At 52.8% G+C, this 27,724-nt stretch overlaps 2 protein-coding genes across 2 annotated transcripts; one reads left to right on the top strand and one right to left on the bottom strand.

Annotated features, from left to right (window-relative positions):
* The first annotated feature begins 1,859 nt into the window (after nt 1-1,859).
* On the top strand, nt 1,860-5,659 carry naa38 (N-alpha-acetyltransferase 38, NatC auxiliary subunit). The gene is made up of 2 exons (XM_080184818.1): nt 1,860-2,039; nt 4,065-5,659. The coding sequence occupies exons 1-2, from the start codon at nt 1,862-1,864 to the stop codon at nt 4,175-4,177; spliced, it is 291 nt and encodes a 96-aa protein (XP_080040944.1). The 5' UTR covers nt 1,860-1,861; the 3' UTR covers nt 4,178-5,659.
* An 898-nt stretch (nt 5,660-6,557) lies between these two features.
* LOC145340362 (pentraxin-related protein PTX3-like) lies at nt 6,558-26,647 on the bottom strand. The gene is made up of 3 exons (XM_080184819.1): nt 26,216-26,647; nt 21,881-22,357; nt 6,558-8,507 (listed from the first exon to the last, which is right to left on the bottom strand). The coding sequence occupies exons 1-3, from the start codon at nt 26,337-26,339 to the stop codon at nt 7,915-7,917; spliced, it is 1,194 nt and encodes a 397-aa protein (XP_080040945.1). The 5' UTR covers nt 26,340-26,647; the 3' UTR covers nt 6,558-7,914.
* Between the last annotated feature and the right edge of the window lie 1,077 nt (nt 26,648-27,724).

Genomic DNA, 27,724 nt, shown 5'->3' with positions numbered 1-27,724 from the left:
GAAGGGGAGGACGGGGATGAAGGGGGGGGACGGGGATGAGGGTGGCTGGGGGTGAAGGGGATGAGGGTGGGGAAGGGGGAACTGGGAGAGGGAGGCCGGATGAGGGAGGGGGCAGGTATGGGGGAGGGGAGGGGAGGAGGGACAGGTACAGGGGGGGAGGGGAGGGGAGGAGGGACAGGTACAGGGGGAGGAGGGGAGGGGAGGCGGGACAGGTACAGGGGGAGGGGAGGCGGGACAGGTACAGGGGAGGGGAGGCGGGGCAGGTACAGGGGGAGGGGAGGCGGGACAGGTACAGGGGGAGGGGAGGCGGGGCAGGTACAGGGGAGGGGAGGCGGGACAGGTACAGGGGGAGGGGAGGCGGGGCAGGTACGGGGAGTAGGGAGGGAAGGGGGCAGGTATGGGGAAGAGGGGGAGGGACAGGTGCGGGAGTTGGGGGGAGGGACGGGTGCGGGAGTTGGGGGGAGGGACGGGTGCGGGGAGGGTGGGGTGACTTGCAGGGGGGAGAGGGGTAAGGGAAGGGGGAGAGTGAGAGAGATGGAAGGGAAACTACAGCAGAGCTGGGATATATTTATATGAATGGGTGAATACAGAAATAGAGAAAGTGGGGAGAATATATAGAGAGAGAGAGATGTGGGGAAGAATATAGAGATGGGGGAGCAAGAATATGTAGGGGGAGAATATAGAAATCCCTACGGTACAGAAGGTGACCATTTGGCCCATCGACTCTGTACGAGCCACAATCCCACCCAGACCCTATTCCTGTAATGTCATGCATGCATTTACCCTGCTAATCCCCCTGACACGAGTGTCAATTTAGCATGGCCAATCCCCCTAACCCCCACACCTTTGGACTGTGGGAGGAAACCCTTGCAGACACGGGGGAGAACATGCAAATTCCTCAGAGGAATTCCCAAGGCAGGAATTGAACCCAGGTTCCTGATGCTCTTAGACAGCAGTGCTATTAGACACTGTGCCATTGTGCTACCAATATATGCAGAGAGAGGGAGACTTTTCAGGTGGGGGGGGCGGGGGGGGAGAATGTACAAAGAGAGAGAGGGGTGGGGAGGGATCACAGTCCAATGATGTGTGAGTTAGGTTGATTGGCCATGCTAAATTGACCCTAGTTTTGGGGGCATTCACAGGGGTTACAGGGATAGGGTGGGTTTGTAGTTGGTGAAGGCTCGATGGGCTGAATGGCTTCCTTCTGCACTGTAGGGATTCTATGAGAGGAAGGGGGCAGAGAATATATATAGATATGGGGGCAATATACAGCGAGGGGAGAATAGGGAGAACATAGAACATTACAGCGCAGTACAGGCCCTTCGGCCCTCGATGTTGCGCCGACCAGTGGAAGCAATCTAATGACCCTCTAACCTAAACTATTCCAATGTTATCCATATGCCTATCCACTGACCATTTGAACGCCCTTAAAGTTGGCGAGTCCACAACTGCTGCAGGCAGGGCATTCCACACCCTTACTACCCTCTGAGTAAAGAACCTACCTCTGACATCCGTCCTATAACTACCACCCCTCAATTTAAAACTGTGTCTCCTCGTGTTAGCCACCACCATCCGAGGAAAAAGGCTCTCACTGTCCACCCTATCTAATAGAGAGGGTGGGTGGGGGGGAAGAATAGAGGGGATGGGGGGAAGAGAGCATGGGGGGAAGATATGGAGAAGGGGGAATACTTAGAGAGAGAGGGGGGGACGAGTGTGGAGGGGGGTAGAATAGAGGGTGAGGGGATGTGGGAACAGAGAGAGTGATTGGGTGAGGGGGGAAGTGTGTGGGGCAGGGGCACCATGATGGGACGCTGGCTGCGGTGTTCACCTACTTCTCTCTGTGTCTTGAATTCAGCAGGGAATGGGAGAAGGCGGCAGGACTTCATACTCAAACTCCAGACAGATGTTGGAGAGCTTGCTGAACAAAAGCATGAGAATCCGTATGACGGATGGGAGGACACTTATCGGCCTCTTTCTGTGCACTGACCGCGACTGCAATGTCATTTTAGGCTCTGCGCAGGAGTACCTGAAACCAACAGGTAAATAAGTGCGAGGGAGAGTTGTGTGTGTGTGTGTGTGTGTGTGTGTGTGTGTGTGTGTGTGTGTGTGTGTGTGTGTGTGTGTGTGTGAGAGATGTGGCGATGCCGGCATTAGACTGGGGTAAACACAGTAAGACATCTCACATCAGGTAGTGGGAGTTCACTTCACAAACAGAGCATATAAACGACACAAACTCAATTTACCAAATAATGGTTGGAATGCGAGTCTTTACAGGTAATCGAGTCTTAAAGGTATAGACAGTGTGAGTGGAGAGAGGGTTATGCACAGGTTGAAGAGGTGTGTATTGTCTCCAGTCAGAACAGTTGGTGAGATTTTGCAAGCCCAGGCAAGTCATGGGGGTTACAGATAGTGCGACATGAACCCAAGATCCCGGTTGAGGCCGTCCTCATGTGTTAGGGAACTTGGCTATCAGTTTTTGCTCAGCGACTCTGCGATGTCTTGTGTCGTGAAGGCCGCCTTGGAGAACGCTTAGCCGAAGATCGGAGGCTGAATGCCCATGACCGCTGAAGTGTTCCCCAACAGGAAGGGAACAGTGTTGCCTGGTGATTGTCGAGCGGTGTTCATTCATCCGTTGTCTTAGTGTCTGTGTGGTCCCCCCCAATGTACCGTGCCTCAGAACATCCTTTCCTGCAGCATATCAGGTAGACAACGATGGCCGAGTTGCAAGAGTATGTACCATGTACCTGGTGGATGGTGTTCTCATGTGAGATGATGGCATCCATGTCGATGATCTGACATGTCCTGCAGAGGTTGCTGTAGCAGGGCTGTGTGGTGTTGTGGTCTCCTGAAGGCTGGGGAGTTTGCTGTGGACAGTAGCCTGCTTGAGATTGTGCGGTTGTTTGAAAACAAGAAGTGGGGATGGCCTTGGCGAGATGTTCGTCTTCATTGTTCGTCTTCATCAATGACATGTTGAAGGCTCCGGAGAAGATGTCATAGCTTCTCCGCTCCGGGGAAGTACTGGACGACGAAGGGTACTCTGTCCACCGTGTCCCGTGTTTGTCTTCTGAGGAGGTTGGTGCAGCTTTTGCTGTGGCGCTTCGGAACTGTCGATCGATGAGCCAAGTGCCATTATGAAGGCATCTTTCAGCATCTGGAGGTGTCTGTTGCGATCCTCCTCATTTGAGCAGATCCTGTGTATACGGAAGGCTTGTTCATAGAGGATGGTTTCTTTAACATGTTTAGGGTGGAAGCTGGAGAAATGGAGCATCTTGACGTTAATCATGGGCTTGGAGTATAGTGAAGTGCTGAGGTGATCGTCCTTGATGGAGAGATGCGTGTGTCCAAGATTGCAGTCAGTTCTGGAGAGTAGCCTATGGTGAGTCTGATAGCGGGATGAAACTTGTTGATGTTATCATATAGTTGTTTCAGTGATTGTTCGCCATGAGTCCAAAGAAAGAAAATGTCATCGATGTATCTCGTGTATAGCATCGCTTGAAGGTCCTGTGCAGTGAAGAGGTCTTGTTCGAACCTTTTTGTGAAGATGTTGGCATGTTGAGGTGCAAATTTGGTCCCCGTGGCTGTTCCGTGTGTCTGGATGAGGAACCGGTTGTTGAAGGTGAAGACATTGTGGACCAGGATGAAGCGGATGAGTTGTAAAATTGCATCTGGGGAATGGCAGCCGACAACTGACAATCTTTCATCAGGCTGCAAGAGAGAGTACAGAGTGTGTGTGTGTGTGTGTGTGTGTGTGTGTGTGTGTGTGTGTGTGTGTGTGTGTGTGTGTGTGTGTGTGTGTGTGTGTGTGTGTGTGTGTGTGTGTGTGTGTTTGTGTGTTTGTGTGTGTGTGTGTGAGAGACAATAACAGGAGTCTGCAGAGGAGAGTCCAATGTGTGTGTCAATAACAGGAGCGTGTGAGGGAGAGTTGAGTGTGGGTGATCCCCGTGTTCTGCGGCTGTTGAAATCCCAGCTCCAGGTTGTAGCCGAGTTTGTGCCTTATTCTGAGCTGTATCCAGCTGTAGTTGAAGATTTTGAGGACGTTGCTTTTTGTGTTTCTGTTGTCGCAGATTCCTTGGCGCAGGGTGAGCCACGGGTATTGGGTCTCGCCATGATCCCCGGACACCACGTTGTTTCCATCGAGGTGGAGATGGACAGCGTTTCCAGCCCGCAGTACGTGTGAGCGAGCCAGAACCTGCTGAGGTGAAGCCAGGGGTGTAACACTGGGCGCGACGTGTCAACCTGCCTGTGCGCGCGGTCACCTCGCGTTGCAGCCTTAAGCTCCTTGTCTCCCCCACCTCCAGCCACGCTGGAGTGTTTTTTTTATGATTGAGTGTTTGTGATGTTAACTGAGGTGGGGGGAGGTGGCTGGGACAATTCCCTCTGCTAGACTGTTTCACATGGACCCTCATCCATTAGGCTTCTCACAATGCCTCGCCCGTCCCCTTCTCCAGCTCGCCCCCTCTCACCATTGTCTAATTTGTTTGGAACAGACAGGGCTTCTGAATCGAGTGTGATGGATGTTCTTTGAGTAGTGTGTGTGTGCAAACACGCATGCAAGTATGTGCTGTACTTGTACATGAGTGTCAGTCCAGGTGGTAAGGCTCTGGTAGTCTACTCATCCACTGAAGCATGACCGCCAGGCACAATCCCCTTTCCATGCCCAGTTTAGACGCCTTCCAGTGCCCGCATGTTGAGATCTTTGCTGACGGTCCGTACCACCCCAACACTCCCCGGCTCCCAGGACTGTGTGTAACCCTTGTAACTTTGAGATCCCTCGCTGCCAGGTCCCTCGCTGCACATCTTGAGACTGATGATGAGTGAGGGGTTTTGCCCCCAGTGCCCTGCACCCAACATTGATCCTTCAGCCAGTATCGATTAGAAGATAGGAGCAGGAGGAGGCCGAGAGGCCCTTCGAGCCCGTTCCCCCAATCATCACCATCTGATCATCCAACTCAGTAGCCTAATCCTGCTTCCCCGCCCCCCCCATAACCTTTGACCCCGTTTTGCCACCAAGTGCCTCTTGAATACATTCAATGTTCTGGTAAACAGAAAACAAATTAGAAAAGGAAAAGTCCCTGTGCTCCCAGGCTTCCCCGGAAAAGTTTCCAAACTAGGACATGTGTCTGACAGTCGGGTAGTTTGCCCGTGATGTTGCTGTGATCAGTGGGTGCGAGTTCCCACTGAGCTGAAAGACAAGACTCAACATGTCAGTGACTAATGGAGTGTGTAACTGCACAGTGACACAGAGATATTCCTGTGGGGGGGCAGGGGTTATCCACAAGTTACAAGGTGAATCAGACAACCTCTGCAGAGAGAGAGCAAGAAAATAGTGGTTAAAATTTTCGATTTGATATCTGATGAAGGTCAGCGAGCTGAAATGTTAAATCTGTGTTTTTTCTCCGTCGCCCATTGCCTCCCTCTCTCTCATCCCTCCCTCCCTCTGTCCCTTGTCCCTCCCTCCATCCCCCCTTCCAGAGTGTAAGGTTGTGAGGGGCAGAGATTTTTAGTACACTCAAGCTGCATTTTGTGATAAATGTCACTTTATTCAAATAATGTGCATTTAACAAAAATATATAAATAGTTGATTATTTTGTCCATATAAAATTGTACAATAACATGTGTAATACTGAGTTGAAAATGAAACATATCCAAGTTATTGGGAGTCTTGAGTTGCTGTCTGTTTTTCCGGATGGTTCTGTATGTTTGGTTTCAGCCGTAGGTGCTGGTTCTCCTTGTGTTCTGCCTCATTCTCCACGTCCTCCCACTGTGTTCATCCCTCTCTCCCTCTCTCCCTCTCTCCCTCTCTCTCTCTCTCTCTCTGTCTCTCTCTCTCCCCCCCCCCCGTTCAAGGTGAGGGTGAATGCTGAGTTAACCATCCAGGTAAGGGTGTAGAGGCCAGGGCCTTTCGACTGAGGGGTTGATGCAATAGAATGGGACTTATGCAGTGCTTTGATAGAAACAAGATGTTTCCGCTTGTAGCAGAGGGGAGAGATCAGAACTCGGAGCCATCGATATCAGATAATCATTAATGAATCCAATCGGGGGGAAAGCTCAGGAGAAATGTCTTGACCCAAGAGAGTGGGGGAGAATGTGGGGCTCGCTCCCATGGCGAGTGGGGGAGAATGTGGGGCTCGCTCCCACGGTGGGAGTGGGGGAGAATGTGGGACTTGCTCCCACGGGGAGTGGGGGAGAATGTGGGACTTGCTCCCACGGGGAGTGGGGGAGAATGTGGGACTCGCTCCCACGGGGAGTGGGGGAGAATGTGGGACTCGCTCCCACGGGGAGTGGGGGAGAATGTGGGACTCGCTCCCATGGGGAGTGGGGGAGAATGTGGGGCTCGCTCCCACGGGGGGTGGGGGAGAATGTGGGACTCGCTCCCACGGGGAGTGGGGGAGAATGTGGGAGTCGCTCCCACGGGGAGTGGGGGAGAATGTGGGACTCGCTCCCACGGGGAGTGGGGGAGAATGTGGGAGTCGCTCCCACGGGGAGTGGGGGAGAATGTGGGGCTCGCTCCCACGGTGGGGGGTGGGGGAGAATGCGGGACTCGCTCCCACGGGGGGTGGGGGAGAATGTGGGACTCGCTCCACATGGGCATTGGGGAGAATGTGAGACTCGCTCTCACGGCACAGGGATTGGGGAAGGTGATTAATATCGAGATATTTAAATAGGGTAGATGTGTTTCTGCAAATACATGATCTTATAAGCACATTGCAATGATAGTATAACTGCAGGACAAAATCTGTACTGCAGGCACCTGAACGTATTTTACATAAACTACGGAAACTCTAAACCAGAAAATGTTGTAGACTATGTTGAAATAAGCAAAATGTTTTTGCATTGTTATATTGTTGATTAGAATGTAATATATTGAAAATATGGCATCAGTACATTAGATTGAGGCACTTAATCATTGGGAGAAATAAGGAGCGGGACGGAGTGGGGGGGTGGCGTCAGTGACCTGTCTTTCTTAACTAATTATTTACTTTTTCAGGAATGTCTATCTGGGAGTGAACCCCCCCCACCTCCACACCTCACTGTTTACCCAAGTTGACCATGTTGTTGTGTGTCGAGGCAGTCCCTTTTTTTAAAATGCCACCCCCAAGCCAGCTGCCCCCCTGGGCCGCGTCCTAATGATCAGCAATGTTGCATTTGGCAGACACGAAACAAAGTGGGTTTTGACTTTTAAACTGCTGTCGCAGTGCTCTTGACTTGTTTTACACTATAGGATAGGCCGCGGACGTGGAAAGGAGATTTCAAAATGGCTGCCTTGACCACCGGGTCACAAGATGGCTGCCTTGACCAGGCTACCAGATCTCAAAATGGCTGCCTTGATCAGGATCCTGGGACACAAGATGGCTGTCTTGACCAGCTCCTCGGGACGCAAGATGGCTGTCTTGACCAGCTCCTCGGGTCATCAGGTGGCTGCCTTGATCAGACCCTTGGGTCACCAGGTGGCTGCCTTGACCCGGATCTAGGGTCACCAGGTGGCTGCCTTGACCCGGATCTAGGGTCACCAGGTGGCTGCCTTGACCCAGATCTAGGGTCACCAGGTGGCTGCCTTGACCCGGATCTAGGGTCACCAGGTGGCTGCCTTGACCCAGGTCTAGGGTCACAAGATGTCTGCCTTGACCCCGGATCTGGGGTCACAAGATGTCTGCCTTGACCCCGGATCTGGGGTCACAAGATGTCTGCCTTGACCCAGGTCTAGGGTCACAAGATGTCTGCCTTGACCTGGATCTGGGGTCACAAGATGGCTGCCTTGACCCGGATTCAAAGTAATGACATCAATGAAACCTATCTTTTAATTTCATTTAAAAAGAGAAAAATGAACATAATTCAGTTTTTTTGGGGGGAAGATGAAAGGGATTTTTAATCTGTGGCACAAAGCTCCGTAAAAGAATGGAATGGAATGGTTCCCTAATGGAACAGCACCCCAGTACCTACAGTAACCGGAGAGACGTTCCACCCCACCGTGTTCCCCTTGACGTCACACCCGTTGTTCCCCAGCAGATGGCCGATCTCTGCGATGGCTGAGTCCCACAGGTTGAAGCCCGTCAGCTTCCCGGCAAAACTTGTGGGTGCCGTGACCTGGCCTCCTCGGCATTCGGCGCTCCTGTGCCCCAGCTGGACGGCTCCGCCGCCGGGGATGGCGCGCGGCCCAGCCCTCAGGCTCCGCCAAGCCACTTCCTCCCCGCCCACCACCAGCGTGGCGTTCCCCGAGCCGCCGTCCCAGCTCCCGCAGTAGTGCGTCCACTCGCCCGGCGGACCTGCGTGACCGCGCAGCACCGCGGCGCTGACCGTGAACTGCACCCAGCCGCGGCTAAGGGTGAGCTGGAATTTGGTGCCGTTTCCCCCGGGGCAGTAAGCAAAGAGGACTGTTTCGCTGGTTACGTGGCATGGCTTTGCCCAGACGCAGGCCGTGAAGGCAAGGAGGTTGCGGTCGTCTGCGGGGACGATGATGGCAGGTCTTCCCTTCTGTGGAACGGTGAATGTCAGTGCCCTGCGGCAGCCTGTAAAAACAGAGAGAGAGAGATTAAAGACCAGCGTCAACCTGGGGAGCAACCTGACCCCATCCACTTACAACAGGCCAGAGAAGCCACTCATAATCTGAGTCTACCCTCCCATACAGGACTGGATCCTCCTGGCTGCCTCCAAAACTCTGACATCGGTGAGCCAGCGTGGCACAGCGCCGGGGATCTGGGTTTGATTCTGGCCTTAGGTGACTGTCTGGGCAGGTTCTCCCTGTGTCTGCGTGGGTTTCTTCTGGGTGCTCCGGTTTCCTCCTACAGTCCAAAGATGTGGTTAGGTGGATTAGCCATGCTAAATTATTCTTAGTGTCCTAAGATGTGTAGGTTAGGTGCATTGTGATGGTAAATTACCCCTTAGTATCTAAAGATGTGTAGGTTAGGCGGATTGGCCTTGCTAAGTTGCCCCTTAGGGTCCAATGATGTGTAGGTTAGGTGGATTGGCTGTGCTAAATTACCTTTCAGTGTCCAAAGATATACGGGTTAGGTGGATTGGCCATGCTAAATTGTCCCTTAGTGTCAAGGGGACTGGCAACATAAATGGGGAGAAGGTGGCACTCATTCCCATGGGGAAGAATGTAGGACTCGCTCCCATGGGGAGTGGGGTGAATGTGAGACTAGCTCCTACAAAGAGTGGGGAGAATGTGGGACTTGCTCCAACGGGGAATGGGGAGAATTTGGGACTCGCTTCACGGGGAATGGGGGGAGACTGTACGACTCGCTCCCACGGGGAGTAGGGGGTGGTGGTGAATGTGGGACTCGCTCCAACAGGGAGTGGGGAGAAAGTGTAACTGGCTCCCACAGGGGATGGGGGAGAATGTGGGACCGGCTCCCACGGGGTGCGGGGGAGAATGTGGGACCGGCTCCCACGGGGTGCGAGGGAGAATGTGGGACCGGCTCCCACGGGGTGCGGGAGAGAATGTGGGACCGGCTCCCACGGGGAGCAGGGGAGAATGTGGGACTGGCTCCCACGGGGAGCGGGGGAGAATGTGGGACTGGCTCGCTCAGGGTGCGGGGGAGAATGTGGGACTGGCTCCCATGGGGAGCGGGGGAGAATGTGGAATTCGCTTGCTCGGGGAGCGGGGGAGAATGTGGAATTTGCTCGCTCAGGGAGTGGGGGAGAATGAGGGATTCACTCCCATGGGGGTGCAGGGATAATGGGAGACTCGCTGCCACAGAGAGTGGGGGGAGAATGGAGAACTCATTCCATTAGGGAGTGATTGAGGTGAATAATATCCAGACGTTTAAGTTGGGGGGGATAAGTGGACTGGCTGAGGGAGGAATAGAAGGATTTGTTGAACACTGCAGTAAGGGATATAATTCCTCTGACATTTTGAAATCTGACTGCAAGAACAGTGATTACGATGCAGCGTTCTGTCCCTGGGTTACACACACTGTAAGTGCAAAGGTTAGAAGGATTGAGAGGAGAATGAAAGCTCACAGTTGCCTGACCTTTAATCACAAGAACTACTTGGTCCTGGGTTGCTGCTGAGCCACTGGTGTTCACAGAAGCAGACAGAGCCACACTTGTTCATTATTCTCCCCATCCCCTGCACTTCAAAGGCCAGGCAAGCAACCACGCTTGCACTTTATCTGTGTCCAAATGTCAGCCCTCGCTCCTCCAGGGCTCAAAGCTTGACAGAGCCCAGGCCCGCAGTGCGTAAACAAAGATCAAAGAAAATTACAGCACAGGAACAGGTCCTTCGGCCCTCCAAGCCTGCACCGACTGAACTACAAACCCCCTACCCTTCCGGGGACCACATCCCTCCATTCCCATCCTATTCATGTGTTTGTCCAGACGCCCCTTAAAAGTCACTATCGTATCTGCTTCCACCAGCAGTGAATTTAGCATGGCCAATCCACCTAACCTGCACATCTTTGGACACTAAGGGGCAATTCAGCATGGCCAATCCACCTAACCTGCACATCTTTGGACACTAAGGGGCAATTTAGCATGGCCAATCCACCTAACCTGCGCATCTTTGGACACTAAGGGGCAATTTAGCATGGCCAATCCACCTAACCTACACATCTTTGGACACTAAGAGGCAATTTAGTATGGCCAATCCACCTAACCTGCACATCTTTGGACACTAAGGGGCAATTTAGCATGGCCAATCCACCTAACCTGCGCATCTTTGGATGCTAAGGGACAATTTAGCATAGCCAATCCTACCCAGCCTACACATCTTTGGACACTAAGGGGCAATTTAGCATGGCCAATCCACCTAACCTACACATCTTTGAACACTAAGAGGCAATTTAGTATGGCCAATCCACCTAACCTGCACATCTTTGGACACTAAGGGGCAATTTAGCATGGCCAATCCACCTAACCTGCGCATCTTTGGATGCTAAGGGACAATTTAGCATAGCCAATCCTACCCAGCCTACACATCTTTGGACACTAAGGGGCAATTTAGCATGGCCAATCCACCTAACCTACACATCTTTGGACACTAAGAGGCAATTTAGCATGGCCAATCCACCTAATCTGCACATCTTTGGACTGTGGGAGGAAACTGGAGCACCTGGAGGAAACCCACGCAGACATGGGGAGAATGTGCAGACTTCACACAGACAGTGACCCGAGCCAGGAATTGAACCCGGGTCCCTGATGCTTTGAGGTAGCAGTGCCACACAGTACTGGGTGATTGCCACGGTGTCACAAAACTGTACCATCTTTTCAGAGAACCATAGTGTCCCTACGGTGCAGAAGGAGGTTTAAACAGGGTGGATAGTCAGAGGCTTTTTTCCCCCAAGGTGGAAGTGTCAATTACAAAGTGAGAGGGAGAAAGTTCCAGGGAGACATGCGGGGGAAGAGGGTTTTTCACGCAGAGAGTGGTGGGTGCCTGGAACACTCTGCCAGAGGAGGTGGTGGAATTCGGCACATTAGCAACATTTAAGGCGTAGAGCAACATAGAAAACAGGAGCAGGGGTAGGCCATTCGGCCCTTCAAGGCTGCACCACCATTCAACATGTCCATGGCTGATCGTGCACTTTCCCAACTGTTGATCATGATCTCTGTGGCACCCCACTAGTTACTGCCCGCCAATTTGAAAAGCACCCATTAATTCCTACTCTTTGTGTCCTCTCTGCCAACCAGCTTCCTATCCAATTCAACGCACTTCCCCCAATCCTGTGTGCTTTAATCTTGCGCGATAATCTCTCGTGCGGGACTTTGTCAAACGCCTTCTGAAAGTCCAAATATACCACATCTACTGGTTCCCCCTTGTCAACCCTACTCGTTACACCTTCAAAGAATCCCAACAGATTTGTTAAGCATGATTTCCCCTTCATAAAGTCTGCCTGACCCTGCCACTGATTTCTAAATGCTCCACTATAAAGTCCTTAATAATGGATTTGAGAATTTTCCCCACTACCGATGCTAAGCTTACTGGTCTATAATTCCCTGGTTAACTCTCTATCTCCCTTTTTCAATATTGGAGTGACATTAGAAGATAGCTAATCTGCAGGGACGGTTCCGGAGTCTATAGAATCCTGGAAGATGACCACCAATGTGTCCACTATTTCTGGACCCCCTTCCTTAAGTACTCTGGAATGTAGATTATCAGACCCTGGGGATTTATCCACCTTCAATCCCAGCGCCATTTCTCTACTAATATTGATCTCCTTCAGTTCTTCCCCCTCACTAAATCTTGCATTCTCCAACATTTCTGGCATTTGCGCCGACCAGTTTTTTGTAAAAAAAAACACTGACCCACTAATCTAAACCAATCCCTTTTCGTCCATAAACCTATCCATAGATCTCTTAAATGCTCCCAAACTAGGCGCATTTACAACCGCAGCAGGCAGGGCATTCCAATCCCTCACCACCCTCTGGGTAAAGAACCTACCCCTGACATCCGTCCTATAACTACCCCCCCTTAATTTAAAGCCACGCCCCCTCGTGCTAGCATTCTCCATCCGAGGAAAAAGGCTATCACTATCCACCCTATCTAAACCTCTAATCATCTTATATGTTTCAATAAGATCCCCTCTTAGCCTCCTTCTTTCCGGCGAAAACAACCCCAAATCCCTCAGTCTCTCCTCAAATGACCTTCCCTCCATACCAGGCAACATCCTGGTAAACCTCCTCTGCACCCTCTCCAAAGCCTCAACGTCCTTCCTGTAATGTGGGGACCAGAACTGCACACGGTACTCCAAGTGCGGCCGCACCAGAGTTGTGTACAGTTGCAACATGACACTGCGACTCCTAAATTCAATCCCCCTACCAATAAACGCCAAGACACCGTATGCCTTCTTAACTACCTTATCTACTTGATTCCCAACCTTCAGGGATCTATGTACACATACACCTAGATCCCTCTGTTCATCCACACTATTCAAATTCCTCCCGTTAGCCCTATACTGAACACATCTGTTATTCCTACCGAAATGAATTACCTCACACTTCTCCACATTAAACTCCATCCGCCACCTCGCGGCCCAGCTCTGCAACCTGTCTAAATCACCCTGCAAAGTATGACACCCTTCCTCACAATCTACCACACCTCCGACTTTGGTGTCATCAGCAAACTTACTAATCCACCCAACTATACCCTCATCCAGATCATTAATAAAAATTACAAACAGCAGTGGCCCCAAAACAGATCCCTGAGGCACACCGCTCGTATCCGAACTCCATGATGAATAATTACCATCAACCACCACCCTCTGTCTCCTATCTGCCAGTCAATTCCTGATCCAAGTACCTAGATTACCCCCAATCCCATACATCTGCATTTTCTGCAGAAGCCCACCATGGTGAACCTTATCAAACGCCTTACTAAAATCCATCTCCTCTGTACCTGCTCCCCAGCACCTTAAACCTGTGTCCTCTCGTAGCGACCATTTCAGCCCTGGGAAATAGCCTCCGAGAATCCACCCTATCTATTCCCCTCAACATTTTATAAACCTCGATCAGGTCGCCTCTCAACCTTCGTCTCTCCAGGGAGAAGAGGCCGAGCTCCCTCGACCTATCTTCATAAGGCATGCCTCCCAATCCAGGCAACATCCTTATAAATCTCCTCTGCACCCTCTCAATAGCTTCCACGTCCTTCCTGTAGTGAGGCGACCAGAACTGCGCACAGTACTCCTAGTGGGGTCTGACAAGGGTCTTATAAAGTTGTGTCCTCTTCTGTGAAGACAGGACCAAAGTAAGTATTCAGTTGCTGACTCTGTCCCCTATGATACATTCCCCCGTTTCTGTCTGTAGGGGACCTATCTTTGTCTTCACCAACCTCTTTCTCTTCATGTATCAATAAAAACTCTTCGTGTCAGTCTTTATGTTCCCTGCAAGCTTACTTTCGCACTCTATTTTCCTCTTCTTAATCAATCCCTTGGTCCTCCTTGGCTGAATTCTAAACTGCTCCCAATCCTCATCTATTATTTTTCTTTCTGAATCTACTCTGTCTAACCCTGTTAGAATTTTATAAGTTTCTATGAGATCCCCTCTCACTCTTCTAAACTCCAGTGAATATAATCCTAACTGACTTAGTCTCTCCTCATATGACAGACTCAGGAATCAGCCTGGTAAACCCTTGCTGTACTCCCTCTATAGCGAGGACATCCTTTCTCAGATAAGGAGACCAAAACTGCACACAATACTCCAGATGTGGCCTCACCAATGCTCTGTACAATTGCAACAAAACATCCTTATACTCAAATCCTCTCGCTATGAAGGCCAACATACCATTCGCCTTCTTTAGTGCCTGCTGTACCTGTGCGCTTACTTTCAGTGACTGATGCACGAGGGCTCCGAGGCCTCACTGAGTATCCGCCTCTCGCAATTTACACCCGTTCAAATAATAATCTGCCTTCCTATTATTGCTACCAAAGAGGATAGCCTCACATCTAGGCCGGAATTGGAGGAGGGCAGAGATCTTGGGGGCTCGTAGGGCTGGAGGAGGTTCCAGAGATGGGGAGGGAGCCATGGCATGGAGTGATCTGAATAGGAGGATGAGTATTTGAAAATTGCAGGAGCAGTGGGGAGGAGGTTGGAGGAGGGTGAGTAGGTGATTTAGGGGCAGTATGGGAGAGGGGGTTGGGGGGGCTCAGGAGGTAGGTAGGGGTTTAAGGAAAGGGTTGGGGGATGAGGTAGGGTCGGGGAGTCGGGGGTGTGAGGAGGGATTCGGGGGAGTGGGGAAGGGGTTGGGGGTGAGGAGGGGGTTGGGGGATGAGGAGGGGGTTGGGGGATGAGGAAGGGTCGGGGAGCGGGGAGGGGGTTGGTGAGGGAATCGGGGGTGTGAGGAGGGATACGAGGGAGTGGGGAAGGGGTTGGGGGATGAGGAAGGGTCGGGTAGTGGGGAGAGGGTTGGTGAGGGAATCGGGCGCAAGGAGGGATTCGGGGGAGTGGGGAAGGGGTTGGGGGTGAGGAGGGGGTTAGGGGGAATGCGGGGAGGGGGTCGGGAGGTGAGGAGGGGGTTCGGGGGATACGGAGAGGGGATTGGGGGTTGAGGAGGAGGTTCGGGAGGGGATTGGGGGGGGGTGAGGAGGAAGTTGGGGATTGGGGAGGGGGTTCGGGTTGCCGGAGAAGGATTGGGAATGCTGTGGATAAACCATATTCCGAATCTCGGCACCAAACACCCCGTCCATCCAGAGACAAGAGGAGGGAGTTTTGTCCGGGCTGGCTGTAACTGCGGCATCAGGAGTGAGTGGGGATGTCCGCCAAGGACATGGGTGAATGGCAGAAACAACTTTGTGTGATACTCGCAGAGTTCCTGCATTCATTTAGCCTCCAGTCCTGCCGGGTTAAACACACCCGCTTACAACCAATGGGAGGGGCAGTAAAACTCCCACTCCATGTGATGGGACCCCAACCACACAAGAACCAACCCCCCAAACCCCTCCCCATCACGATCATACCCCCATTACCCTCCCAAACACCCCCAAACTCCTCCCCATCCCCAACCCCCTCGCCACTCCCCATCACTCCCCCAACCCCCTCCTCATTTCCCCGACCCCCTCCCCACTCGCCACTCCCCATCACCTCCCCCAATCCCATCCTCACTCCCCCAACACCCTCCCCATTCCCCTTCACTCCCCCAACCCTCTCCTTATTTCCCCAATCCCCTCCCCACTCTCAACTCCCCATCACTCCCCCAATCCCCTCCTCATTTCCTTGACCCCTCCTCATTCCCCACTCCCCACTCTCAACTCCCCATCACTCCCCCAATCCCCTCCTCATTTCCTTGACCCCTCCTCATTCCCCACTCCCCACTCTCCATTACTCCCCCAATCCCATCCTCACTCCCCCAACACCCTCCCATTCCCCTTCACTCCCCCAACCCCCTCCTCATTTCCCCGACCCCTCCCCACTTCCCACTCTCCATCACTCCCCCAATCCCGTCCTCACTCCCACAACCCCCTCCCCAACCCCCATCGCTCCCCCAACCTTCTCCTTATTTCCCCAATCCCCTCCGCACTCGCCACTCCCCATCACCTCCCATCACTCCCCCAATTCCCCCCTCATTTCCCTGACCCCTCCTCATTCCCCACTCCCCACTCGCCATCACTCCCCCAACCCCCTCCCCACTCGCCATCACTCCCCCAACCCCCTCCCCACTCGCCATCACTCCCCCAACCCCCTCCCCACTCGCCATCACTCCCCCAACCCCCTCCCCACTCGCCATCACTCCCCCAACCCCCTCCCCACTCGCCATCACTCCCCCAACCCCCTCCCCACTCGCCATCACTCCCCCAACCCCCTCCCCACTCGCCATCACTCCCCCAACCCCCTCCCCACTCGCCATCACTCCCCCAACCCCCTCCCCACTCGCCATCACTCCCCCAACCCCCTCCCCACTCGCCATCACTCCCCCAACCCCCTCCCCACTCGCCATCACCCCCTCAATCCCCCCCAAACCTCCAACCCCCTCCCTGATCACCTCCCCACCCCCCCCCCAAACCATCTCCCTACCCCCACTCCCAATCCTCTCCTCACCCCCTCAGCCTCTTCCCCAACTGCTTCTCACCCCCCGACCCCCACCCACCCCATTGCCCCCCTCTTCACCCTTACAATCCCATCCCCACACCCCCAACTTTCACCTAACACACACATCTTTCGGACTGTGGGAGGAAACCAGAGCACCCGGAGGAAACCCACGCAGACACAAGGAGAATGTGCAAACTCCACACAGTGACCCGAGCCGGGAATCGAACCCGGATCCCTGGCACCATGAGACAGCCATGCTAACCACTATGCATATGTGTGTGTGTGTGTGTATTTGTGAATGTGTGTGTGTGCGCACAAGTGTGTGTGTGAGCGCGCAAGTGTGTGTGTGCAATTTGAGTGAGTGTGCGTGTGTTTGTCAGTGTATGTAAGTTTGTGTGAGTGTGAGCGTGTGTGTGAGAGTGTGTGTATCAGAGTGTGTGAATGTGGGTGTGAGTGTGTGTGTGTGTGTGTGTGTGTGTGTGTGTGTGTGTGTGTGTGAGAGAGAGAGAGTGTATGACTGCCTGTGTGTGGGTGGGTGGGTGTGAGTGTATGTGAGTGAATGTGAGTGTGAGAGAGAGAGAGTGTGTGACTGTGTGTGCGTGCGTGCGTGCGTGAGTGTGTGTGTGTCAATGTGTGAGTGTGTGTGTGTCAATGTGTGACTGTGTGTGTATGTGTGAGCGTGCGTGAGTGTGTGTTGTATGTGAGTGTGTGTTTGTCAATGTGTGAGCGAGTGTGTGTGTGTGTGTGTATGAGAGTGTGTCTCTGACTGACATTAACTTGCACAGATTCCAATGCTGTGTTGTTCTGGGTAATTGGGAGTGAGACGGTGAGGGGGGAGACGGTGACAGAGCTCTGCTTCAGATCGGGAACAGTGGAGAAGGAGGGAGCGACAGCCTGGGTGTGGGAAAGTCGGAATCCTTTCGGAAACTGCAACCTGGGGGACATGGAAAAACCCAGCCAGCCTTGGAATGAAGACTTGAGCATCCCAATATGTTCCTGGGAATCCCACGCTTCCCATAGAATTCCAGTGTCAGATGGGAATGTGCCCAAACCAAAGTCTTGTGAGGCCTTACTCAAACACACTCGCTTATCCTCTTAAACAGCATCTGTTAGTCATAGACCTTTGATAACTTCCAGCTGGGGAATCCGAGGGATAATACAGTGATGCCGAGATGCCGGCGTCAGACTGGGGTAAGCATAGTAAGAAGTCTCACATACACCAGGTTAAAGTCCAACAGGTTTATTTAGTAGCACAAGCTTTTGGAGCACTGCCCCTTCAGCAGGTGAGTCAGAGCAGTGCTCCAAAGCTCATGATTCCAAATAAACCTTTTGGACTTTAACCTGGTGTTGTGAGTGTCAGTGTGTGTGTGTGTGTGTGTGTGTGTGTGTGTGAGAGAGAGAGAGTCTGTGAGAATGAGTGAATGAGAGAGTGTGTGTGTGTGTGTGTGAGACTGTGAGTGAGTGTGTGTGAGAGAGAGAGTGAGTCTGTGTGAGGGTGTGTGTGTGTGAAGGTCTGTATGAGTGAGCGTGTGTGAGTGTATATGTATGTGTCTCTCACACACACTCACACACTCACTCACACACACACCCTCACACTCACACACACAGACACACACACACACTCACTCACACACAAACTCACATACACAACTCACACATACACTTACTGTAACCAAGAGAGAGAGAGCATGACACAGAGAATAAGAGAGTTTCAAAGCAAGATGAACACAAACTCACAGAGAGGGAGAAAGAGAGGGAGAGAGAGACCCAGTGAGTGACACAGTCTGTCTCAATCATTCACTTTTCTTTTACAACTGGGGAACAAGTGGGGTGGCACAGTGGTTAGCACGGCTGCTTCAGAGCGCAGGGACTCGGGTTCAATTCCTGGTTCAGGTCACTGTCTGTGTGGAGTCTGCACATTCTCCCCGTGCCTGCGTGGGTTTCCTCCGGGTGCTCCGGTTTCCTCCCACAATCTGAAAGACATGCTGGTTAGGGTGCATTGGCCGTGCTAAATTCTCCCTCAGTGTTACCCGAACAGGAGTGTGGCGACTAGGGGATTTTCACAGTAACTTCATTGCCGTGTTAATGTAAGCCCACTTGTAACACTAATAAATAAACTTTTTGAAACCTCGATATCAAAGCGACCACCCCTGGCTGACTTACGGAGGTTTTACGTTATAGGCTGGGGCTGATAATGTTCCAAAACAACTGCACCCAACATGAGGGGCAGCACAGAAACGATGGCCGAATGGCCTCCCTCTGTGTTGTGCAAATGAGATGCCATTGGACGTTGCTAAAGTCCAGTCGGACACTGTTACATTGGCCTCACCCACACACCTGGTCACCTCCTCGCAAAGTTCAGTCCCCCTCAGTCAGACATGACCCCCCACTCAAACCGCTCCCCCCCCCCCGACAAACCTCCCCTCCTCCCCCACAGCTACCGTTGTCTCTCCAAACCCCCTTTTACCTCCTCCTCAGTGGCAAACATCCCCCTCAGACTCGGCCCCCAGCTCCTCACTGTGCTGGGAAGCAAGACTTATTCCACCCCCTCCCCCAGAACCCAGCCTGCCCCCCCACCCCCTCGCCTCTCACGCAAACCCTGCCCCGCGTCATTAACCCCCCCCCGCCACGTTCCAGCTCTGTAAGTCCCCCCAATCCCACTCCTTCCCAGCTCTGTAGCCCCCCCACAACCCCCCAACCTATCTCTATAACCCCCATACCCACCCCCCCGGGGCGTTAACCTCCCCTCGCCTCCCCCCCCCCCCACCCCGATCCCAGCTCTGTAACCTCCCCCCAATGCCCTGCCTGACTCTGTGACCCTCAAACCCTTCCCCCAGGTCATTACCTGCCCCCCCACCCCCGTCACAGCTCTGTCATCCCCCAAACTCCCTGCCTGACTCTGTAACCCCCAAACCCTTCCCCCAGGTCATTAACTGCCCCCCCACCCCCGTCACAGCTCTGTCATCCCCCAAACCCCCTGCCTGACTCTGTAACCCCCAAACCCTTCCCCCAGGTCATTAACCCCCCACCCCATCACAACTCTGTAACCCCCCCAAACCCCCTGCCTGACTGTGTAACCCCCAAACCCTTCCCCCAGGTCATTAACCACCCCCCCGCGACAGCTCTGTAACCCCCCCAAACCCCCTGCCTGACTCTGTAACCCCCAACCCCTTCCCCCGGGTCATTAACCACCCCCCCCCCCTCATCCCAGCTCTGTAAACCCCCCCCAGACTTCCTCCCTCATTCTGTAACCCATCAAACCCATCCTCTGGATGATTAACTCCCCCCCCTCCACCCAGCTCTGCATCCCACCCCAATCTCCCCCAACCCAGCTCTGTAACCCCCCCCCCAAACTCAATAATTTGTGGGACATGGGCATTGCTGGCTGGGCCAGCATTTATTGCCCATCGCTAGTTGCCCCTTGGAGGGGCAGTTGAGTGTCAACCACATTGGCTGTGGCTCTGGAGTCACATGTAGGCCAGACCGGGGTAAGGACGGCAGATTTCCTTCCCTAAAGGGGAACCAGATGGGTTTTTCCGACAATGGGTCATCAGCAGATTCTTAATTCCAGGTTTTTTTTTTATTGAATTCGAATTCCACCATCTGCCGTGGACGGGATTCGAACCCGGGTCCCCCAGGACATTAGCTGAGCTTCTGGATTAATAGTCTAAAGATAATACCACTAAACCATCACCTCCCCCTATCAATCCCTAGCCAGGGGCCATTAAAAGTACCCTCCTTAAGGGGGTGGCACGGTAGCACAGTGGGTCAGCACTGCTGCTTCACATCTCCAGGGTCCTGGGTTCGATTCCCGGCTCGGGTCACTGTCTGTGTGGAGTTTGCACATTCCCCTCATTGTCTGTGTGGGTTTCCTCCAGTTTCCGCCCACAGTCCAAAGATGTGCGGGTTAGGTTGATTGGCCATGTTAAGAAATTGCCCCTTAGTGTCCAGGGATGTGTAGGTTAGAGGGATTAGTGGGTATAATATGTAGGGATATGGGGTTAGGCCTGGGTGGGATTGTGTTCGGTGCAGACTCAATGGGCCGAAGGGCCTCTTTCTGCACTGTAGGGTTCTATGATTGATGACCTCCAATTCCTCTGTTAATCATTTCACAAGGCAATGGAGGGTGAGGGGGGAGCTGATTTCCATTGAATGGAGATCAGGAGATCACGGGGTGAAATCTCCAGGAATAAGTCCAAGTGGAGTTGGCAACGTGAGTGTTTGACTGTCAGGACGATGGGAACAGTTTTGTTCCTCTTTGTCCAGTGAGTACAGCACCGCCATGAGCCAGAATCTACTAAGCCTCAGATTACTGAAACATTGGGAATGGGAGCAGGCGTAGAGCATTTTGCTCTTTGAGCCTGCTCCGCCATTCATAAAGATGTGTAGGTTAGGTGGATTGTCCATGCTAAATTGTCCCTTAGTGTCCAAAGATGTGCAGGTTAGGTGGATTGGCCATGCTAATTTGTCCCTTAGTGTCCAAAGATGTGCAGGTTAGGTGGATTGGCCATGCTAAATTGCCCCTTAGTGTCCAAAGATGTGCAGGTTAGGTGGATTGGCCATGCTAATTTGTCCCTTAGTGTCCAAAGGTGTGTAGGTTAGGTGGATTGGCCATGCTAATTTGTCCCTTAGTGTCCAAAGATGTGCAGGTTAGGTGGATTGGCCATGCTAAATTGCCCCTTAGTGTCCAAAGATGTGCAGGTTAGGTGGATTGGCCATGCTAAATTGTCCCTTAGTGTCCAAAGATGTGTGGGTTAGGTGGATTGGCCATGCTAAATTGTCCCTTAGTGTCCAAAGATGTGTAGGTTAGGTGGATTGGCCATGCCAAATTGCTCCTTAGTGTCCAAAGATGTGTGGGTTAGATGGATTGGCCATGCTGAGTTGCCTCTTGGTGTCCAAAGATGTGTGGGTTAGGTGGATTGGCCATGCCAAATTGCCTCTCGGTATCCAAAGATGTACAGGTTAGGTGGATTGGCCATGCTAAATTGCCTCTTGGTATCCAAAGATGTGCAGGTTAGATGGATTAGCCATGCTAAATTGCCTCTTGGTGTCCAAAGGTGTGCAGGTTAAGTGGATTGGCCATGCTAAATTGCCCCTTAGCGTCCAAATTGTCACATGGCCAATCCATCTAACCCACACATCTTTGGACACCGAGAGGCAATTTAGCATGGCCAATCCACCTAACCTGTGAGAGTGAAGCGGAGCACCCACGGACAACCCATTCAGACATGGGGGAGGATGTGTAAACCCCGCACAAACAGTGACCCAAGCCGGGAATCGAACCCCGGTCCCTGGTGCTATGAGGCAGCAGTGCTAACCCCACTCTGCCACCGTGCTCCCACAGAGCGAGTGAAGGAGATGTAGACGGGCTGTAACACTCTGCGATGATTCATGGTGAAACTTGTAATACAGGGCAACGGACCTGCTGGAATATCCTGGCTCCGGGTCTCGGTGTGTGGAGCTGGCCCCCGAGCTCCCAGGGTGCGTAGCTCAGCTCTCATCTGCCTCAACTCCTCTGTCAGTGTCGGGCACAGGCCCCAATTTCCTGGAATTGCCCCGCTGGCCACTGGCTCCTCCAGCTGCTCCCCCAGGGCCCCGAGCTTGTCTTGTAGGCCCGCAACCATGTGGAAGACCTCCTGCAGCTTCTTGGTGCTTTCCAGGTGCCACCTCAGCGTGGCCTGGTTCTGTATGTCCAACAGCTGCTTGGCAAGGCGGGAGCTGGCAACCTCCGCTGGGCACGGCCGGCCAATTCGCAATTCGGAGCGAATCCCCTCGAGTTGTCCAGCAAGGACCTCCTCGATGGCGTGAAGGAGCATGTTCTGACGCATCTGCGAGTCCTCCAACATCACAAAGGCCTTGTTCCAGCGAGAGAGGTCCTTGTCACATGGACAATGATTTTCTGTGGGATTGGGACAGCAATACACATTACAGAACTGGAGCACTGACTGAGCAGCTAATCCCCCCAAAACCACATCCCAGTCCCAATCCAGAATCTCAACAACTCAGGTTCCACACTCCGCCACACTGTCCCCCCATCAAACACTCCCAGGACAGGTCCAGCACGGTGTTCGATACAGAGTAAAGCTCCCTCTACACTGTCCCCCCATCAAACACTCCCAGGACAGGTCCAGCACGGCGTTCGATACAGAGTAAAGCTCCCTCTACACTGTCCCCCCATCAAACACTCCCAGGACAGGTACAGCGCGGCGTTCGATACAGAGTAAAGCTCCCTCTACACTGTCCCCCCATCAAACACTCCCAGGACAGGTACAGCACGGGGTTAGATACAGAGTAAAGCTCCCTCTGCACTGTCCCCCCATCAAACACTCCCAGGACAGGTACAGCACAGGGTTAGATAGAGTAAAGCTCCCTCTACACTGTTCCATAACACATTAAGCAATGGTGCTTGCCTGAGTGAGCATCAGCAAAACTCTAGTTCAAATGACTTATTCCAAATAAGTGGCAAGCTGCTCAGATATTTGTCCTTCCCTTGTACTGAACCTGTGTCCATTGTTAAAGGAAATGACCCTGATGCCTCTGGCCCTTTTGATGTCGCCACCCTCCCTACTGCCCCTGCTGAGACATCCCATGAGTGGTTGGAGGACACCTCGGAGGGAGGCCATGATGAATTCTCCGAGGGCAGCACCAGTCATTTGACACAGATATCCACTACACAATCCACCAGTGCAGATACTTTCACCATGGTGGGACATGTTAGCAATAAGGCTTCTGGGTCACTTGCTGGTGTGCACAATACTGCCGATTTAAATATTAATGAAATGATTAACATTAAATTATTAGCAAATCCCAGACGCTATCGTCTAGGCTCACTTGTATTAACCTCTTTGCCAGTCAAGCTTCACACTGGCGAGAATCACACCTGATCTCCATTAGCATATATGATGACAGTAGGACTAGGGGGCACAGCCTCAAGATAAAGGGGAGGTGGTTTAGAACGGAGTTGAGGAGGAACTTCTTCACTCAAAGGGTGGTGAATCTCTGGAATTCTCTGCCCGTTGAAGTGGTGGAGGCTGCCTCGCTAAATATTTTTAAGAAGCAGGTTGATGGGTTCTTGATAAGAGAGGGGATTAAGGGTTATGGGGAGAGGGCGGGAAAGTGGAACTGAGCCACGACAGATCAGCCATGATCTAATTGAATGGCGGGGCAGGCTCGAAGGGCTAGATGGCCTACTCCTGCTCCTATTTCTTATGAGTGTGAGACATTCCCAGATTCTGAAGCAGGCCACCCTCTCTCTCTCTTGGGACATTTTTCTACTGAGAAATAGTGAGTCACTGTTCATTCTCTCCATTGGAGATACAGCCAGTGATTGTTCTCTGACTGAGTGTTGCAACCTTCTGTGGCAGCCTTAATGAAATCTATCTGGGAATATAGTAAACAGGGACATCTCCTTGCATATGTGACTTTGACAAAGTGCTGAGGCTCGCTTGGAGGGTATGGATCACATCAGCCAGTCCTGCGCTCAAGTACACCATGTCCAAATGCAGCAAGACTGGGACAATATCCAAGCTCGGGGCTGAAAAGTGACAAATAACATTCACCCCGCACACAAACGCTAGGCAATGTTTAAAGTTTATTTATTAGCCACAAGTCGGCTTACATTAACACTGCATTGAAGTTACTGCGAAAATCCTCTTGGATCAAGAGTCATCGTCCCATGGTAACCAATCAATGAATGCCAACAACTGCCCCCCTCCCCAACAACTGCCCCCTCTCCCCCAATAACTGCCCCTCTCCCCCAACAACTGCCCCCCTCCCCAACAACTGCACCCTCTCCAATAACTGCCCCCCTCCCCAACAACTGCCCCCTCTCCCAACAACTGCCCCCTCTCCAACAACTGCCCCCTCCCCAACAACTGACCCCTCCCCAACAACTGACCCCTCCCCAACAACTGTCCCCCTCCCCCAACAACTGCCCCTCTCCACAACAACTGCCCCCTCTCCCCCAACAACTGCCCCCTCTCCCCCAACAACTGCCTCTCTTCCCCGACAACTGCCCCCTCCCCCAACAACTGCCTCTCCCCAATAATTGCCCCCTCTCCAACAACTGCCCCTCTCCCCTACAACTGCCCTTCTCCCCCAACAACTGCCCCTCTCCACCAACAACTGCCCCTCTCCCCCAACAACTGCCCCCCTCCCCAACAACTGATCCACTCCCCCAATAACTGCCCCTCTCCCCAACAACTGCCCCCCTCCCCAACAACTGCCCCCTCTCCAATAACTGACCCCCTCCCCAACAACTGCCCCCTCTCCCAACAACTGCCCCCTCTCCAACAACTGCCCCCTCCCCAACAACTGACCCCTCCCCAACAACTGTCCCCCTCCCCCAACAACTGCCCCTCTCCACAACAACTGCCCCCTCGCCCCAACAACTGCCCCCTCTCCCCCAACAACTGCCTCTCTTCCCCGACAACTGCCCTTCTCCCCCAACAACTGCCCCTCTCCCCCGACAACTGCCCCCTCCACAATAACTGCCCCCTCTCCAACAACTGCCCCCTCCCCTACAACTGCCCCCTCTCCCCAACAACTGCCCCCTCCCCCATAACAACCCCTTAACTACCCCCATTACCACCCCTATAACAGCCCCAACATACCCCGTAACTCCGTCATAACTACACCCTGAACCCCCCATAACCAGCTCATAACTATCCCCCGTAACAATCTCCATAATTACCCCCCTAACTACCCCATCCAATAACTGCCCCTCTCCATAACTGCCCCACCACCCATCCTTTCCCCATGACCTGCCAATGGCCAGTCTCTGACCCTCTCCAGAAATGATGTGGGTGTGCCGGCATTGGACTGGGGTAAACACAGTAAAAAGTCTGACAACACCAGGTTTTAGTCCAACCGATTTATTTGATAGTAAACGCACAAGCTTTCGAGGTTTCCCTCTTCGTCAGGTGAATGGAGAGTTCTGGCCTCGGACCTCTCCAGAAACTCAGCGTGACCCTGCCGGACAGCCAAACCAGCACCTGTGAACACTTGACCTTTAACCTCCACCCCCCCCACACCCATCCACGCTGTTGCTGGCCTGGAACCGCACCCCCCACCTCAACCTCCAGCCCGTACAGCCCACCCCTGTACCCGAGGTGTCAGGAGGGGAGACGGGAGACCTCCCCCCCCCCCACCTCGCTGATGACGGAGAGACACACACACACTATACACACACACACACACAGATACACACGCACACACTCACTCACACAGGTACACACACACACACATGTACAGTCTCACACACACACGTACACACACAGATACACACACACTTACACACACAGGTACACACGCACTCACATACACTCACACACATACACACAGGTACACACACACTCACACACACACGCACAGATACACACACGGACACACACACACACAGATACACACACACACGTACACACACACACACAGGTACATACACACACACGTACACACACACACAGATACACACATGGGTACACACACACACACACGTATGTACACACGCACTCACACACACACAGGTAGACACGCACTCGCTCACACACACGTACACACACACAGGTACACACGCACTCACACACATACACACACACAGGGACAGGCACACACACACACAGGTAAACACACACACACACAGACACACACTCACACACATACACACACACAGGTACACACAAACACACGCACTCACACACACACACAGGTACACACGCACTCACACACACACACACACACACGTGCGCACGGTGCTCACCCTCCGCCTCGCTGCTGTCCTCCAGCCAGTCCAGGTCGTCCAGGAAATGGTCCCTATTACTGTAAGCGTAACCGACTGCAGGAGCCAGGGCTGCGGTGAGGAACAGGAGGACAGTGCTGGTCATCTCTGCCGGATGATTCTCCGTCTCCCCGGTGCTTGGGTGGCTGGTTCCGAGTCCGCAGCTCCAGTGCAGAGCGAGCAAAGCTCCTCGATCCAGCAATAAAGACGCGTATTTGGGTGTGCGATGGAGCGATTCCCCCCACTCTCCTCCCTCACTGTAATATCTCCGGGAGATGGAACACAGGCTCTCTCTCTCTCTCTCTCACTCCGGACAGTGGAAGCTCCCAGCAAAAGGCAGCATTAAATATAGACAAACGTTCACTGTCGGTACAGACTCCCCAGAGTTTCACTCAAAACCCTCCCAACTGCACACATTCCCAGTGCCCCCCCCCGCTCACTCAACGCACATTCTCGAGCCTGAATCAGAGCTCCGAACTGACCCCCCCCACATCGCTGACCTCTCTCACACCCCACGAGAAACTGAAGCCCAGTGTGGATGTCGGCAAGGGAATCCCGGGGGAACAATGTGACACAGAGAGGGCTCGGCGCATAATCAAATCCAGATTTTGCAATCTAACACCCCCCCCCCGCCAACATGGTCACAAACCCCAGTGAGTCCGAACATCGAGAAACCTTCATATGTTACAGTGAGGGGTGTGTGGGATATATCAGAGAGTGTTACAGTGAGGGGGGTGTGGGGTATATCAGAGAGTGTTACAGTGAGGGGGGTGTGGGGTATATCAGAGAGTGTTACAGTGAGGGGTTGTGGGGTATATCAGTGTTACATTCAGGCGTGTGTGGGGTATATCAGTGTTACATTCAGGCGTGTGTAGGGTATATCAGTGTTACAGTGAGGGGTGTGGGATATATCAGACTGTTACAGTGAGGGGTGTGTGGGATATATCAGTGTTACATTCAGGGGTGTGGGTTATATCAGTGTTACAGTGAGGGGTGTGGGGTATATCAGAGTGTTACAGTGAGGGGTGTGTGGGGTATATCAGAGTGTTACAGTGAGGGGTGTGAGGTATATCAGAGTGTTACAGTGAGGGGTGTGGGGTATATCAGAGTGTTACAGTGAGGGGTGTGGGGTATATCAGAGTGTTACAGTGAGGGGGTGTAGGATATATCGGAGTGTTACAGTGAGGGGTGTGTGGGATATATCAGAGTGTTACAGTGAGGGGTGTGGGATATATCAGAGTGTTAGGGTGAGGGGTGTGGGATATATCAGAGTGTTACAGTGAGGGGTGTGGGGTATATCAGAGTGTTACAGTGAGGGGTGTGGGGTATATCAGAGTGTTACAGTGAGGGGTGTGTGGTATATCAGAGTGTTAGGGTGAGGGGTGTGGGATATATCAGAGTGTTACAGTGAGGGGTGTGGGGTATATCAGAGTGTTACAGTGAGGGGTGTGGGGTATATCAGAGTGTTAGGGTGAGGGGTGTGGGATATAT

The sequence above is a fragment of the Carcharhinus amblyrhynchos genome, unplaced genomic scaffold (genome assembly GCF_965287045.1).
Source record: "Carcharhinus amblyrhynchos unplaced genomic scaffold, sCarAmb.v2.hapA scaffold_957, whole genome shotgun sequence".
Classification (NCBI taxonomy): Eukaryota; Metazoa; Chordata; class Chondrichthyes; order Carcharhiniformes; family Carcharhinidae; genus Carcharhinus; species Carcharhinus amblyrhynchos.
This window is presented reverse-complemented; position numbering and strand designations above follow the sequence as displayed.

Excerpts from the sequence above, each read along its gene's own strand:
- naa38 (XM_080184818.1), top strand. The coding sequence starts at position 1,862 with ATGGGAGAAGGCGGCAGGACTTCATACTCAAACTCCAGACAGATGTTG. Across the intron at positions 2,040-4,064 it reads GGAGTACCTGAAACCAACAG|ATTCCTTGGCGCAGGGTGAG; the intron begins GTAAATAAGTGC and ends CTGTTGTCGCAG.
- LOC145340362 (XM_080184819.1), bottom strand. The coding sequence starts at position 26,339 with ATGACCAGCACTGTCCTCCTGTTCCTCACCGCAGCCCTGGCTCCTGCA. Across the intron at positions 22,358-26,215 it reads GGACAGCAGCGAGGCGGAGG|AAAATCATTGTCCATGTGAC; the intron begins GTGAGCACCGTG and ends CCAATCCCACAG. Across the intron at positions 8,508-21,880 it reads GAGCCAGGATATTCCAGCAG|GCTGCCGCAGGGCACTGACA; the intron begins GTCCGTTGCCCT and ends CTGTTTTTACAG.